Source organism: Schistocerca cancellata, chromosome 4 (genome assembly GCF_023864275.1).
Source record: "Schistocerca cancellata isolate TAMUIC-IGC-003103 chromosome 4, iqSchCanc2.1, whole genome shotgun sequence".
Lineage (NCBI taxonomy): Eukaryota > Metazoa > Arthropoda > Insecta > Orthoptera > Acrididae > Schistocerca > Schistocerca cancellata.
Window position 1 is genome coordinate 684,896,486 of NC_064629.1, and position 16,716 is coordinate 684,913,201.

Below are 16,716 nucleotides of genomic sequence, written 5' to 3' on the forward strand. Positions count from 1 at the left end.
CTTCCTGTGCACACTACCAAAGAGAACCCAAACTAAAAATATCAAAAAATGTATGCTAATGGATTCATGACACAGAGCAAGTGAATCTCAAATAAATATTTCTGGTTACTGCATCAAAGTAAGTTACACTCCTATTTTCAGTTTACGGCTTTCGTAATTTGGGTGTTGTTCATGCCAGCTAATTAAACACACACACACACACACACACACACACACACACACACACACACACACACACCCCTACCTACATACCTACCTACCTACCTACCTACCTACCTGAGGCTTTCATTGTCGTATTCTGTCATTTGTAAGGAAAATGGTGGAATGTTTAGTTCCACCTTCTAAAGACTTTGTAAATTGTATTTAGGTTGTTTCACACTATGTGTGATTGTGTGAGACTGCTAGCAGTGTGTGCTATTTGAAATGATAATGTACGTGTTTATGGTATGCTGAAATTTCATTCACCTAATGTTTAGTAAACGTCTTTTACACAGGAATCAATGTTACTTATAAAGTACTTACCTTTTGTCTCTGCCAAAATATGTATAATCAGTTGAGGTAAAGGAACATACCAACGGAGGTCTGTGAATTTATTTGGTTGGAAAACTGACTGTACTTTGAAAGACAGTTTTTATACAGTTTGTTTGTGAAAGATATTAGTGTTGATTAGAGGAGGAGTATGTTAAACAGCTTTTAGGTAAACACACCTAATCCAAAAATTTGTATTATTTAATGCATTATTGAATTTTTCTGGTTTTTGTTTTTCTAAACTTGTGTGCTTCCCAATACAAGACAGTAATAGGTCTGCAGTTTGTATTAACTGTACACTAATTGTTATTCACAGATACCATCTTACTCAGAATTGTATGTTACGTGGAGAAGCACATCTGGCAGTGGATATCAATCAGCATCAGAAAGCAGTGCCACTGAGTATAATTCTCATAGAGCAAATCTGCTATATTTGCAAAGGTAAATATCTTTTCGTGTGCAAGTGATGAAAGTTGTGAATTCTACTCTGACATTTTAGATGTGCTGATTGCTACACAACACATTACTGACTTATTTGTGCATTCATTTAGTACATTTAAAACACTTGTAAATTATGATCTACATTGCCTATGATAATAAGAAAAGCATGCCTTAATTTAGAACATAAAAATACACTCTCTCTCTCTCTCTCTCTCTCTCTCTCTCTCTCTCTCTCTCTCTCTCTCTCTCTCTCTTTCTCTCTTACTAGTGTTTTCACTTTTAAATGTTTGTTTGTAGTACTCATAGTCTGCCTCATGAAGCTGCCACGTCTGTTTGTAGTTTTATTGTCAAATGAAATTTCTTATTGATGCAGTTAGTGAAATTATGTGTAAGTTGTGGTCTACATAGTCTGACAATAAAGAAAAGTAATGATTTTTCAAAATTTAAGAGTTTTATCAAGTTGTATCTTACTTCATGCAGAAACATTGCAAATTTTATGTTTTTTGAGTGAAATGTGCTATACATTTTACCAATTTCAACTTTTTTGTTTTTGTTCAGTGTTAATCAGATCATAAACCAGAATTCATCAGAGACAGCAGCAACATTTATCTACCTTCCACCTCCTCCATCTTCAGTAACAGTTGAAGAAAGTGAAGTATATCCAAAATATTTAGAACTGTTGACAACATTGACTGAAAACCTTCCACCAACAGTATTGGTGCATGGGGTGCATGCTGTCACATCAACTGCCTTCTGAAAACTTTCTATAAGAAGAAAAAAATGTGATATCATGTGTATTTGTTTTAATTTATGATCATTATATTTAATCGGAACCAGCTAATATATTTTGGATAATGCAATGTACAGAAAACACATATTTATACCTGTATGGATAACCACAAAAACGATTTTATCTAGATTATACAAACACAATTGTTTTGGTTGAATTTTATAAGATATTAGCTACTGCAAAATACTGACACCTACTCATATGCAATGATCAACACTGGAAAAAAAAATTTGCATGAACCATGTGAAAAATATGCTAATGTGGGTGAAAGAGCAGAGACTCAAAAACAAGGTAGAAATCTAAGTAATTTTATCCTGTTAAAGAAAGCACACAAAGATGTATATGGTAGTCAATCGTTGTTAAATAAATGGTAGTAATGTGGTCATGCTTCATACCACTGTAGAATGTGAAAGGCTAATTATTTGAAGATGGATGTATGGCTGAAAAGTGGTTTACACTTAATTATTTTCTTTTCCCATAAAATCTCCTCTTCAGCTGCTCTGTGGCAACTTTTTTGACCCTCAGTGTCAGAACACTCTACTATATTAACAGTTTACTTTATTATCAATTTTGAGAAATTTATAAGTAGTATTTTTCTGTGGCTTGTGCTTGAGTGTCTGTGGAATGTGCTGTTTGTTGTAGTTTCCTCCGGTTATAAAGTAATTCCAAATTTCTAAACACTGAGCATTGAGCATATTAAAATATTTGTGTGTGCTGCTTATCATTAGTCAACTTAGAGACGGTTATGCTGAATGAGGGAACATAAATATTGTAAGAAGCATTTTATGAATCGAGAGAAGCTGAAAATGGTGCTAAAACTTAAGCATACAGTGGATTTCCAGTGATGTTTTAGCAGAACTCAAGCTCTACTGTCAGTTGGTTCCTTTGATCAGAAGGCTAGTTGAGTAAAGTAATATTTTTTGGAAGAAAAATGCTAAAGGTGTTGTTTTTATATTGAAGGTCTTTAGGGATGTAGGCCTATAGTTGCATCAGTTCTGTTGACTGGGATAGTAACAACTATATTTATCATGTGGAATACCCAGAAGAGAATATAAATTTGAAATATGATCTGTATAAGGCCAGCTTAATGGCTAAGTATACTGGAGATCCATTGGTATAGTAGAGAATTCATGGTTATATATAAAAAAAGCAATTTTCGTACTTGATGTGCCCTGTGTTTGTGCCAAGATGCTTGACGAGGTTTTGTAATCAGTATTCTCTGGCTTTACTTCAGTCATATGGGCGATGCATTATAATCATCGTTGTTGAGGCAGTTTTTGAAATTGTAGCAGCTTATACATTTAGAAGCATTGTAGCTCTACCAATACTCCTTTGCTAACATGCAGAATTCTGCATCCTTGTAATTAGCTGGAACCTGTGTTGGGAACTTCAGCAATGTCGTGCAGCAATGCCTATCATTACAGTCGTGACTTTTTCCACCATAATATTTTATATGCAGTCAAAATACTATTAATTTTTTTATCTAGTCTCAGTGGTGGTAATTTTTAAAATTCCATGACAAGACACAAATCACATATACTTAATGACCAGATTTAATGATACTTGAATGTTGGTGTTCACAGAATATTTTAATGCTTTCTTTCCAAACTTAAAAGAAAAATTCTTCTTAGGCATTAAGTCTGTTTTCATGCTGGCTGTCCACATTGATTAAAAGTAATATTTGTTTATTCCAGTTCAAATGACTGTAGTGTTAAAGCCACATAAAAACAATAAGAAAAGTTTTTGGCTTGTACATGTGACTTCTATATCAGTTGATCAGGTCATTAGCATTGTTCTAAATTCAGTCTTAACTGTTGACTTTTGGTTGATAGTGATACCATAATATTCATTGCCTTCCATTCATTTTCCGGCTCTTCTTATTGACTGTTTTGTAAATTAAGAAAATATTTTCTTTCTCAATTTTTACTTTTGTCTATGTATCAGATCCAGATCCATCCAGGATCACAGTGCCTTTCCTTGTAGGTTTAATGTGAGAAAAAGGTCCAGTGCACACTGAATGTTGGAATATTGCTAATAAAGACTTGAGAGGTCATGTTTTCAGTGTTGCCATTTGTAGAATAAACATGACATCATTAATCATCTATATCATTGCTGATTATTGCTAATATGATGTGGGTGTCCCAAAAGTAAGTGTAAATAAACTTTTGAGAGGCTTATGATAAAAAAAAAAAACAAAACGAATGTGTCTGAGACCACCTGTGGAATGTCATTGAGATTTTGCAGATCCTGTCAGACAGCACAGGGTATGTGTGCTCTCTCTAATGAGGGTAGACATGTAAAACCAAAGAGTTTATACAGAGTATGAGAATAATATCTGATATTATATACCATGTTGTAGTATTTTACAAATTTTTTTATATGTGAAATGTATTTTTACAGTGTAATTTGGTGTATGTATTTAATATTTTTGTCCTATAATTTTTGCTTATATGCAGATAATAAAAAGGGTGCTCCAGAGGAATCTGTGGGCTAAGTTGGAAACAACCTGTATTACAGGGATCAAATTGTAAACTGAATATGCAGTTATTATTTTTATGCATGTGGTCCAAGAAAAACAGAGGAAGAATTTGTATGACATTTAGATAAGTGTTTTTGAGATGCATTTAGTGTCTTCAATCATGCCAGTCTTCTCTCACAGCTTTTTTGTGTGTGAGAGAATTGTCATGTAAGATACTGTTTTGTTTATCTTTAAGTTTGAACAGTTGAAACTGGTGTTAAATTTTTACAGATTACTGTGACAATGTCTGAATTGAACAAATTACTTCAGTTTGGAAAAAGTGGCATGCCTTAAAGGATTTTTATGTCATATTCATTTATGTCTTCCTTAGAGCAATAAATTTTTGAAATAAGAAAGTTGAATTATATAACTGTAGGTAGTCCTTACAAAATATATATGTTGTGCCTCATATATGCAGCTTTTTAAAAATTGTTAAGATGCTGCCTAATGGTATGGTGTTCATTCTGTTCAAGAGCTTTCCAGTGCCAATTAAAGTGTTATTCATTTAGTGTCCCTAGAATTATTATACAATCCTATTGGGTCTATAACTGCTATTCTGCATCATATAAATGAGTGGGAGACCACCCTTCTTTCATGATTGTTTGATGGGCAGCCAACAAGCACTCACCATGAAGTGGCAACACACTGATTATTGACCATCTTGCCACACTGTAAAATACATGAAGGTAACTTTAAAAAGCTTTTACTGTTCTACATTAACAGTGTGTTGTTTGGACTTAAAGATACATGTATATCAATAAGAATACATCCTACGGTGCACTGCCGATGGGTCAGTTGTACAAGTGAGGAAGCTCTTTAATGGAAAATGCTTTAGAAGTACTCAGTTACTATCTCTACACAGCATTGAATTATGGCAAATGGGTGAAAAGCTTTCTCATCTTCTGTGAATTTTGTAAATGAATATTTGACTGTGAGTGTTGGTACTTCTGAGAGTGGTTTTATAATATCAGTTCCAGTCCCATACTAAATTACAACCTTCAATTCCAAATTAACTAAAAAAATATATAGTCTGTTCTCGCAAACTGTTAAAATTTGTATACAGTTTTATTATCTTGAAGGATATCATTTTCTCTGAGAGAATACTTCAATATCCTCTTGATGCTGGCAATTAGCAGCTATCAGTGTGATCGGGGACCCACTACACCCATGGACTTGACACTTGTCGCTGGCTGTACTATGCTGCTCAGTTTTCTGGATACCTCAAACAGATAAGACAGCAAACAATATTAACACAATTTTATAATATGTGATAACATTATAACAAGCAGGACAGATTTTCACTTATATTTAAGGTAGGGTTATTATGTACACACACATGAAAATACACCTTTCATGGGAAGAAAACCACACATCCAGAGTTTTATTCACATGCACATGACGTACCAATACACATGCTGGCCTTCTAAACGAATAAGCCATAATGACTATGGTTCTGCTCGAACAATTGATGCACAATTACTGTAGCAAATAAAAATATGAAATATTGGGTGATATGTACAGACACAATCTTCGTGCGTTCGTGTGCACAACTTTCTCACCATGAAGTATTTTTCAACACAGTTATGTACAGATTTTTCACAATAATTTTAAATTGCACCATCCCTTAGAAAGATAGAGTTTGTGTCACAAGTTCATCAGTTCTTTATGCTAGACCATTTTGTATAAATTTAATATTTGTAACAATGCCAAGTTAGTGCTTCTTTTTTTATTTCTTTGTTGAGATAGATCTCTGTACAAACTTGACATCTCAAGGAGCTGGAATATGGGCTTAAATTTTTACTGATTCAACCTGAATCTCATATGTTAATTATAAACACTAAGTTAAGGCTCCTAACTGTCTTCAGCACAGGGTTTCTGCTGTTTATGGTTGACAATTTACTTGTATAAAGTATAAACTGAGTATAAAGTTCAACAAGTTGAGACCTTATCCCACCATTTTCTTTTGGACACACAACCACCTCCAGGGTAAGGCCAAATTGTGGCACAGATACTGTCTTAAACTGAAAAGCCTTCGTACTTAAAGAACTTTAATCTAATATGGTGTGTCACCATTGCACCTCATCTGCAGGAACATCAGACATTTTTCTTCATGTGTGTTTCAAAAGTTTGAATGAGTTATTCGATCTCACCGTGTGATTGGTGATGTAAAGGAGACAGCAGGTGTGGAATGCTGTTTGTGCAGCAGAACTCACCAAAAACCTGGAAGTAAAATTGTGGTTCATTGTCTGACACCCTTGTGAGAGGAAGTCTTTCAACAGCAAAAATTCTGCCGAGTGCAGTGACCATAGCCGCTGTACGCGTGAACCAACCATTTAGAAACTTTGAGTATGCGTCGAGGCCAATCAGCCAAGTAGTATTCAGCAAAGGACTCGCAAAGTCTACATGAACCCACTCCCACGGGTGTAAGGGCATCGGACAGGATGAGAATGTTTGGCAGGGAACTGCTTGCTGCTGTTCACGCTGCTGACAGTTGCAGAAAAGGTATTTCAGTCTACCGGTCTAAGCCCAGCCAGTTCAAAAGGTGGTGGGCGAGAAGTTTAATTTGTGAGACCAGTGTCCTTGGTACAAGAGCCATAAGATCGTCAGATGCAGACTTTGTGGCGGGACTACCGGGAGACCAATGACCTATGGTTAGTAGGATAACTCCGTCCACCAGGATGAACTCCATCCACCAGTATGAGCCAGTGATGGAGGTGGAAGTAATGCTACAATGGGCTGAAATCCTGTCCGGTAATGCGGTCTGGCCAGCCCTGTTGTATGTACCACCAGGCCTAGATTAGATTAATACTAGTTCCATGGATCATGAATACGATATTTCGTAATGATGTGGAACGAGTCAAATTTTCCAATACATGACATAATTGAGTTAATTTAACAACATACTTAAGTTAATATAACAACTTTCATTTTTTGTGTTTATTTTTTTATTTTTATTTTTTTTATTAATATTTTTTTTTATTTTTTTTTTTTAAACTTATATCTAAAAATTCCTCTATGAAGTAGAATGAGTTGTCATTCAGAAATTCTTTTAATTTCTTCTTAAATACTTGTTGGTTATCTGTCAGACTTTTGATACTATTTGGTAAGTGACCAAAGACTTTAGTGCCAGTATAATTCACCCCTTTCTATGCCAAAGTTAGATTTAATCTTGAATAGTGAAGATCATCCTTTCTCCTAGTATTGTAGTTATGCACACTGCTATTACTTTTGAATTGGGTTTGGTTGTTAATAACAAATTTCATAAGAGAGTATATATACTGAGAAGCTACTGTGAATATCCCTAGATCCTTAAATAAATGTCTGCAGGATGTTCTTGGGTGGACTCCAGCTATTATTCTGATTACACGATTTTGTGCAATAAATACTTTATTCCTCAGTGATGAATTACCCCAAAATATGATGCTATATGAAAGCAACGAGTGAAAATAGGCGTAGTAAGCTAATTTACTAAGATGTTTATCACCAAAATTTGCAATGACCCTTATTGCATAAGTAGCTGAACTCAAACGTTTCAGCAGATCATCAATGTGTTTCTTCCAATTTAATCTCTCATCAATGGACACACCTAAAAATTTGGAATATTCTACCTTAGCTATATGCTTCTGATTAAGGTCTATATTTATTAATGGCGTCATACCATTCACTGTACGGAACTGTATGTACTGCGTCTTATCAAAATTCAGTGAGAGTCCGTTTACAAGGAACCACTTAGTAATTTTCTGGAAGACAGTATTGACAATTTCATCAGTTAAGTCTTGTTTGTCAGGTGTGATTACTATACTTGTATCATCAGCAAAGAGAACTAACTTTGCCTCTTCATGAATATAGAATGGCAAGTCATTAATATATATTAAGAACAACAAAGGACCCAAGACTGACCCTTGTGGAACCCCATTCTTGATAGTTCCCCAGTTTGAGGAATGTACTGATCTTTGCATATTATGAGAACTACTTATTTCAACTTTCTGCACTCTTCCAGTTAGGTACGAATTAAACCATTTGTGCACTGTCCCACTCATGCCACAATACTTGAGCTTGTCTAGCAGAATTTCATGATTTACACCTGTTATAACATGGTGTCTGTTGTGTCTAGGAATCCTGCATACTTGGTTCGCTAGACAAACCACCGAACAACTCCTATTAATGAGTTTTATTACAACAAGACAAGTACAAATACTTCACTTTGATAGATGTGTCACAAGCAAAGGGTGATATAAAAAATAATCAGTGTTCTTCAGAATAGACAAACACAAGTCTGTGGTACGTAGAGATATCTAATGATAAAAGGCTACGATGCGTCATCTAACAAAGTTTGAAGCTGCTGTCGAAGTGGGCCGCCACCAGTCAGGTGCAGCGATTATGTCATCTTCACGTAGGGGCTGCTGCTGTCGTGTTGTCCTGGAAGGAGGTCGGTCAACGTACGATTGGCTGACCTCTTCTCACAGCCTCCTCTTCTCTATTGTTCCCGACTGGCATGCTGGCGTTGACTTTACGCCATAACAGTGTCCTTGGCCATGGCTGCGGCCACATGGGCACCTGTGATGGGAAGTGTCCCCCTCCTGTTTAGCCTCTTTATCCAAGTGGAAGCACAAGATCTTGCCTCGGCCGCGCACTGTTCTCGGGTCCATTGGGAGATAGAATGGGATGACTATGTTGATGTGTTGAGAGGTATTGTGTAAGAGAATTTCGTAATTGTACCTGATGAGAAAGTGCGTCCAGCACTATAGTCAGTGGGTAGTCCTCTTGGGTAGCTTTGCTACAGGAGTGAAGAGGGAGATCAATGACTTATGATCTGTAATGAGGTGTAACTTTGTTCAGGACAGGAATACATGAAATTTCTTCAGCACAAAGATGATCACGAGGGCCTCTTTCTTGATTTGTGAATACCTCTTTTGTGTGGCATTGGGAATTTTTGATGTAAATGCAATTGGACGTTCAGAGCCCTCTGCTTCTGTGTGCCAGGATCTCTCTCGGGCCCCCTTCTGAGACGTCTGCTGCCACCATTAGCTGTTTGCCTGGTTGAAATGTGGTGAGACATGGTGCTGATAGCAGGGCCTGCTTGAGAGTCTCGAATGACTGTTCACATGCCTCTGGCCATACAAAAGGCACACCCTTCTTTCGTAGGTTGTTGAGTGAGTGGCCATGCCACGCCTAGGTTACATTTTCTGTAATACATTACTTTTCCCTAGGAGGCCTGAGCTCCTTTAAATTTCTGGGATGAGGAAGCATGATGACGACTTCAACCAGCTTCTGCATGAGCTTAATACCTTCTCGAGAGATGATGTGTTCTAGATATTCCACTGATGATTGAAAAAAAAAAAAGAGATTTTTTCAAGACTGCGTTTGAGGGCTGCAGGCTGAGGGTATGGAACAGTCGCCACAAGTTTCCTAAGTGTTCTTCTATTGTGGCTCTCATCACCACAATGTCATGTAGACAATTTATGCAGCTTGGAACATTGTGCAGCAGTTGCTTGAGGAGACTGTGAAAGATTGCTGGGGCACTGACCACCCAGGAAACTGTCTGAAATGATATAATCCATGTGGCTTGTTGACTAACATGACTTTTTACAATTCTTCATGGAATGGTAGTTGTAAGCAAGCTTTGGAGAGATCGTCCTTCAAAAAATACTGAGCCAAGCAAGTACAGAGAGAAGCTTGTCTGATTTCAGAATGGAATACATATTGATCTCTGACTTTGAATTGACTGTAACCTTAAAGTCTCCAAACAGGCAGTTTCCATGATGGCTTTTTCAGAACAAACAAAGGAGTTGCCACTCACTCGGAGACACCACTTCAGTGACATCCAAGGCTGTCAATCTGTCTAGCTCATTCTTGATGGCATCCTGCTGTGTGAAGGGTACTGGTCATACAAATAACAAGCAAGGGTGTGCCAATTTCTTTAATGTAAGGTGTACTGTAAAGTTCTTCATATTTTCCCAGACACCCAGAGAAAATGTCAGGCTACTTCTTACTGAGGATGTCTAATTTCTGAAATGGTACTTGGTCTTTCTGGTGTCAGAACAAGTCACTGAAAAATCTGAAAGCTGAAAAGGCATCAGGGTCAAAGAGACCACAAAGAAAGTAAGATGATGTACGACATTTTTGTACATTGGCATGGTTGTGGGTTGGCTTTTGAGTGGAATGCATTTTATTATATACTGCAAAGTGGCAAGCTGTGGATTGAAGGGGCTTTGCTCACAGCTGGAGATAAAATTGAGTGTTTAATGAAGACACAGAGGCACTGGTGTCAACCTATAGCCGAACTTGTTTATTGCTCAAAGTGAGCATGATGAAAAGTAGGTGATGTCATTGTGGTGTGAGACTCCACCAAAACACACTAATGCTCATTAGTTTCTGTTGAGGTGTGTGTGTTTAGTCCAGAACATGGCAGACAGATGTGAGAAGTCCTTTCTTCTGGCATGCCTCACACTCTGCCCCCATTGGGGCAGTCTTCTCTGACATGTGTTCAAAAATAATCCAGGCATGATGGAAGCGAGCACCATTCTGTTGCCAAAGTTGGATCCCTCTCTCAGATCTGACACGACAGTCACAATGTTGCCCCAGAATTCTGGTTGATGGCCCACAGCCTGGCAAACTTTGAAGGATTGGGCAATTTTTAAAATGTTCTCCAATTAAGGTCCTCAAAATCTGTGGCTTACTGACACACACCTCCTTATCCATAGCTGCCTGAATGATCACGTCCCTTATCATTTCCCCTGCATACGATTCCTTATTTGCTGGAGTCACAAAATGGCATTTCAGGCGTCCATGTGCGGTAAGATTGATTTGGCTGTTTACACTACTAATAAAATTCCACACGGGATGCAATGACATGACAGTGTCAATGGAAGTTGATAGTTAATAGAGCACACATTTCATCAAAAGCCCAGGTGTGCCAGTTCCATGAGAGGGACCATTTTCACAAAACCTGGTATGTACTGGATGAAATCCATGACAGGAAAAGTGATTTTACCATGGCTGGATATGTCACCTGGAATGCAACGAAGTTCTACCAGAGGCACTTCTCACATGCTTCCCGCTCTGCCACCATCTTGTTGTTAGGCAGGAATGGTGACAGATTTTTAGGGAGAGCATGCAGACAACATGGCTTCCTGACGTTTGATGAAACGTGAAAAATGCCCACAATCATCACCAATTGTGTTGTAACTCACAACATAAAAAAAAAAAACAAGAGACAGTACCTCCAGAACAAGTATATGTAATGCTCTCGCAGGACAATAGCTCACAACGGATACAGTGTGTGATGTAGCCATATGGGAAGACAGGTACAGTACAACTCTAGCTAGCGTAGAAAATAGTACGATGAGCTAGTGAAGAGAGGACAATAGCTGGGGTGGTGATCGCATGTGCGTATGTAGACGGCATGTTGCAGGTCACTCAGCTGTGGTGCCACCCCCCGCCCACCCCCCTCCCCACCCCTTCCTCTCCCCGATGGCCGTACTTCGCAGTAGTGGGCGTGAAGTGACTGTCATGTTGTCTGTGCCGATGGTGCCATGATGGCCAACGTTGGAGACATCGGCTCATGTCCGACGACAGCCCAGTGAGTTACCACAGTAACAAAAGTATAGAGTCGAATTTTGGAATCTTGACAGTGGTTCTGATGAAAACTGTGATGTGAAATGGAACTGCTTATGAACTTAAAGTTTAATTATTGTATAAAATAATTAGTAAATAATTAGTTTTAGATGACAAAATCTCCTACCTGCACTAGTTCTATGTACTCAGACACAGGGTTGTTGCTCCCTAGCCATTAGCTTTAATGTCCTTTCACCATCTTTGGTGATTGGGTTGTAGGAAAAATGTGGGGAATCACATTATCTTCACTTAAAGAGTGGAGATCAAATAACAAAGTAAAACTAGTGTCATTCATTTGTTCTGAATGCTGCTCCCACTTCTTGCGTTGCAGTTACTTTTTCTGCCATTACTACTCCAGTCACATCACCTTTCCTGCCTTCACTAGTGGGCTGTGGTGCTGTATTTCACCCTCCTCATACAATCTGGAATTTATTAGTGCCCTTTATGCAACCATAAGATGATCGCTTCATAACCATTAGTGCTGATGCATGTTTCTGTGTGCTAGAGTCATCTCTTTCATTTGAAATTTTGATAATAAAAATTCTGTCTGCCCTTTTGATGCCAGTTGGACCTAAACCTTTTCACATCTTGGATGCTGCATAATCCCTTCAGTTTCTCAGGCATTATGTCCTCCTATAACAATATTTTTGAATGGGGTAATGCTTGTATCATGCATGGACTTTCATGTGAGGTTGAAACTTTCTGTCTGAATTAGTCTATAAGTACATTGGACAAAAAGTTAGCAACCCCCCCCCCCCCCCCAGGAGAAGATATGCTAATACTACGTAATGATGCCTCTAGTCTTGATAATGCCTTAAATATGGTGATGAAAAGAGTTCTTGAGTTTGTTCAAATATGCCATATCCAACTGAAGCCACTCATTAGTGATTAGATCCTGTAGACCTACTAAATTACAGGATTTTCAATTACCATGTTTCACCCACTGTTCCTAAAAGTCTCAGACATTTTCTATGGAATTATTTAGTGGGTTAGTTGAGGTGCAATAGAGTGCTTGAGTGTTCATCAGCCAAGGAATGTATGCAAATAGCTCTGTAAATGTGGCCGTTATTAAATATGAATTCACTTTCACTGACTCCCCCCCCCCCCCCCCCCCCCCCCCCCCCCCCCCCCCCCACACACACACACACAAAGGACTGAATACTTCACTCCTTTCTGCGCCCCACACTAAGACTGAATGATGGGTAATGTAAGTCATTTCTCCATCTTGTATTATATTTGTGAATGTTACAATTGTTTTTGGATTATGACTGACATCAGTAAACCATGAGGGTGTTAATATAATGTGAGGGTGTAATCACTATGTCTAACTACAGAGAAGTGCACACGAGGTTGTAAAGTGGATTTATTATAATGTGCTACTCTGCAACAGAAATTTTCTTCATCTGTGGTGAGTTATCCTAGAATATGGATGCCACAAGACATTAGTGAATCCAAGAAGAAAAAATAAGTCAATTTTTCTGACATTTTCTTCCTCTAAATCCACTATTCTCTCTGTAACGCAAAAGTTGCAGAACTTTTTAAGATGATCTATAACATGTGACTTCCCACTCAGGTTTTTATTCACACCCAAGCATTTAGAATATCCTGTTTCAATTTATTTGTCTACCCTCATGCATTATTTCTAATGGTGTGACCAGGCCTTGTGCAGTACAGAGTTGCACATATTTTGTTTCATCTGATTTCAGTGACAGTCCATTTGCAGAAGACCAGCTGTTAATTTAAAGAGAGTTTTATTTACATTGTCAAATACTGATGTTTCTTCATTAGGCTTGATTATAATACTTGCGTTTTCACAAAAGAGAACTGTTCTGCTTCTTGGATATATAATGGCAGATAATTTATACGAGGGTTGGAATTTTAATAGTGGCATCTATTTATCTACAGCTCGTAAAAAATAGATATGTGTTTCAAAGTTTTACTGACCTTCAAAGTAGTCACCAGCATTGTGTATAACCTGTTGCCAGCGATATGGAAGTCTTAGGATACTCTTACCAGTGCCAATTGTGTTGACAGTTCGGGTGGCGCAGTCTATTGCCCAACGAATTTGAAGCAGTTTTGAAGTGATTGCTGTGAAGTGTTCCCTTCAGTTTAGAAATTGAGTTGAACTTACGAGGGCTTAAGTGAGAGGAGTGCAGTAGGTGGTATAGCACGAGCAGCCCCATCAGTCAAACAAATCAGTAACAGTTTGCACTGTACATGCTTGAGCATTGCCCTGCAAAATGATGGTCAGGTCCTGCAGAAAGTGTCATCATTTCTGTTTCTATGCTGTTCATTTTTGGAACACAACCTGCGACCAGCTTAGAGACGGCAGTGATGACACTTTCTATGTAGAAAAGTAGCTGGAAGGTGCAGCAAACTGTTGCAAATAAAACATTTTTTATTTTAACAGTGATTTCCATTTTGCAACCGATCGGAGCTTACTTTCCTAATAACCCTTGTAAGTCCTGCTATCTGCACAGTCTGGCAATACTGTAGGATGTGGAAATGTCTGAAGGAAATGTTCTCTTCTGCTTAAGGTGTTACAGTGTTGTACCTACAAGTGGTCTAGTGATAAACATCAATCAGTATAAACACACAGTGCGAGTTCAAGTAAACTCCATCCGTTATTTTTTAAATTGTATTTCTACTGTCTGCTGAGGTATCAGTCTGATGGAACCTCAAAGTTAATTTGCTTCACTTTCTGATCCACCAAAAATAGCAAAAACTTCCAGAAACATTTCTGTAAGAGAGCTCATGGCTGTTTCAAGATCAGAATAGTTTATACTCAAGAGTTTCCTCACCCTACAGCACCCAACCACAGGCCACCTGACACCAGCTGTTATCGAAACAATGGATCGTGGTGTGGTACACTCTGGGCACGTTTCTGCTCTCTATTCGTAAGCATAAAATTGTTTCTTATCATAATTCGATTTTGCTAGGAAAACAAACTGAGTGAGCACCGTGCGCTAACAACATCTGTGGGTTGGTATGAGTGTAGTTATTATCGTTTTCTTAATTTAAGTTCTAATATTTGTCTTGAAGTTCCGCATTGGATTCTGCATATTTGAAATTCTGAAAATCGCTTTAAAATAGAGTAACAAGTAGAAAAATATCTAGCATTTAAGACATATTGTTCACTTTGGGTTTAATAGAGGCGTTTAGGCACCAAAGTGAGCTGAAAGCATTTATATTGTTTGGGGAGAGTACTGTTGGACAAATCACATCAGAAATGGATTTTCTTGTTTCAAAAAAGATAGTTCTGGCATGACTTTCCACATCAAGGAGGCCTCGATGATTGACATATTTGGGTCGCTCTAAAGAAATAATCCCAGAGGCTGTGAAATGAAGCCTGTTGAAGGGGTCATAATGCCATTGCCAATGGAAGAAGGTGTGGTCACTATAAGAGTGTGTAGGTACCAAACTGATGAAGAAGGCATCGGCTGCTGCAGTGTGGGTGGGTACAGCTCCATCGGTAGGACAAGAGGAGGTGGAGGAGGCGAAAGCTCCATCTCCATGGGGTCATCCCGCGTTGTTGTGATGACACCCTCTGGCGGCTGTTATGGCCGCGCTGTCCTTGGGATGCATGAATCTGGAGGCAGAGATACCGAAAGATCACTATGCACATGACAGTGGCCAATTTGATTGTGATGTTGGCACTGCAATCCGTCTGGGCCTGACATGAGATACATCCATGTGCCAAGTCGACGAAGGATCTCGCCTCACACCGACCGTCTGCTGCCGCTAAAAACCCTAAAAAACACAATATCGCGTAGCGTGAAGCGATACTTGTGGCCTTCCTTCGGCGCTAGATGCTGAGGAGGGTGGAGCAGCTGCAGCAGTGTCAGATGGCGACGGCTGTGAAGCAATTCCGCCAGCTGTGGTCCATCACATGGATACGAACGATAGGAGGCGTGAAACAGTTGCAGTTCTTGATATCTCGTGTGTGCTGTGCGAAGTTTGGCCATCTGCTGCTTGAAGATTCTGACAAAACGTTCCGCTTCGCTGTTTGACTGGGATGGACGTTGCACTAGCTAGATGTTGTATGCCATTGCATTCACAGAATGTTTCAAATTCATTTGATGTGAACTGAGGGCCGTTGTCCGACACTATGACTTCAGGCAAACCTTCGAGGCAAAAAATAGAGGATAATGCCAGAACTGTGCTACGTGATGTTTTTGAGTTCATTGGCACAGCAAAAGGAAACTTGCTATAAGAGTCTACCACAATCAACCAACGAGTGTTCGAAAAAGGTACCGCAAAGTCTATGTGCACATGTTGCCATGGTGATTGCAACTTAGACCAAGTAGAGAATTTTTGTGGCAGAGCAGACTGATTTTCCTCACATGCATGACATTGTGATTTCATCTGTTCTATTTTGGTGTCCATATCCAGCCAAGTACAGTGTCGACGCACTAACTGTTTCGTACGAATAATCCCCCTGTGTCCTTGGTGAAGTATCTGTGACACTTCTTTTTGCAAAGCTTTGGGGGTCAATACACGTGACTGTCCACTGTCATTGTGAATCTTGCTGTTTGGTGAGGCTATGCCAATGTACAAAGTATTGGCACACTGTGCAATTTTCCTATAGTTCAGAGGGAAGGATTGAAACAATTCATAATCTTGAGCATCGATGTGACAAAAGATGCAGCAGAAGCGTCAAAGTCCGTCAGGACCAATCGGAAGACGCCAGCCGTAGTGGCCGAGCGGTTCTAGGCGCTTCAATCTGGAACCGCGCGACCGCTACGGTCGCAGGTTCGAATCCTGCGTTGGGCATGGATGTGTGTGATGTCCTTAGGTTAGTTAGGTTTAAGTAGTTCTAAGT

The 16,716-nt window shown here is 38.9% G+C and overlaps 1 protein-coding gene across 1 annotated transcript in view; it reads left to right on the forward strand.

Moving 5' to 3' along the window:
• LOC126183530 (solute carrier family 12 member 9) overlaps positions 1-3,957 on the forward strand; it is a 138,218-nt gene extending 134,261 nt beyond the window's left edge. The window contains exons 14-15 of the mRNA XM_049925598.1: positions 845-969; positions 1,528-3,957. Coding sequence (XP_049781555.1) covers positions 845-969; positions 1,528-1,726 — 324 coding nt within the window. The 3' untranslated portion in view covers positions 1,727-3,957. The remainder of the gene's footprint in view (positions 1-844; positions 970-1,527) is intronic.
• Positions 3,958-16,716: the final 12,759 nt, after the last annotated feature.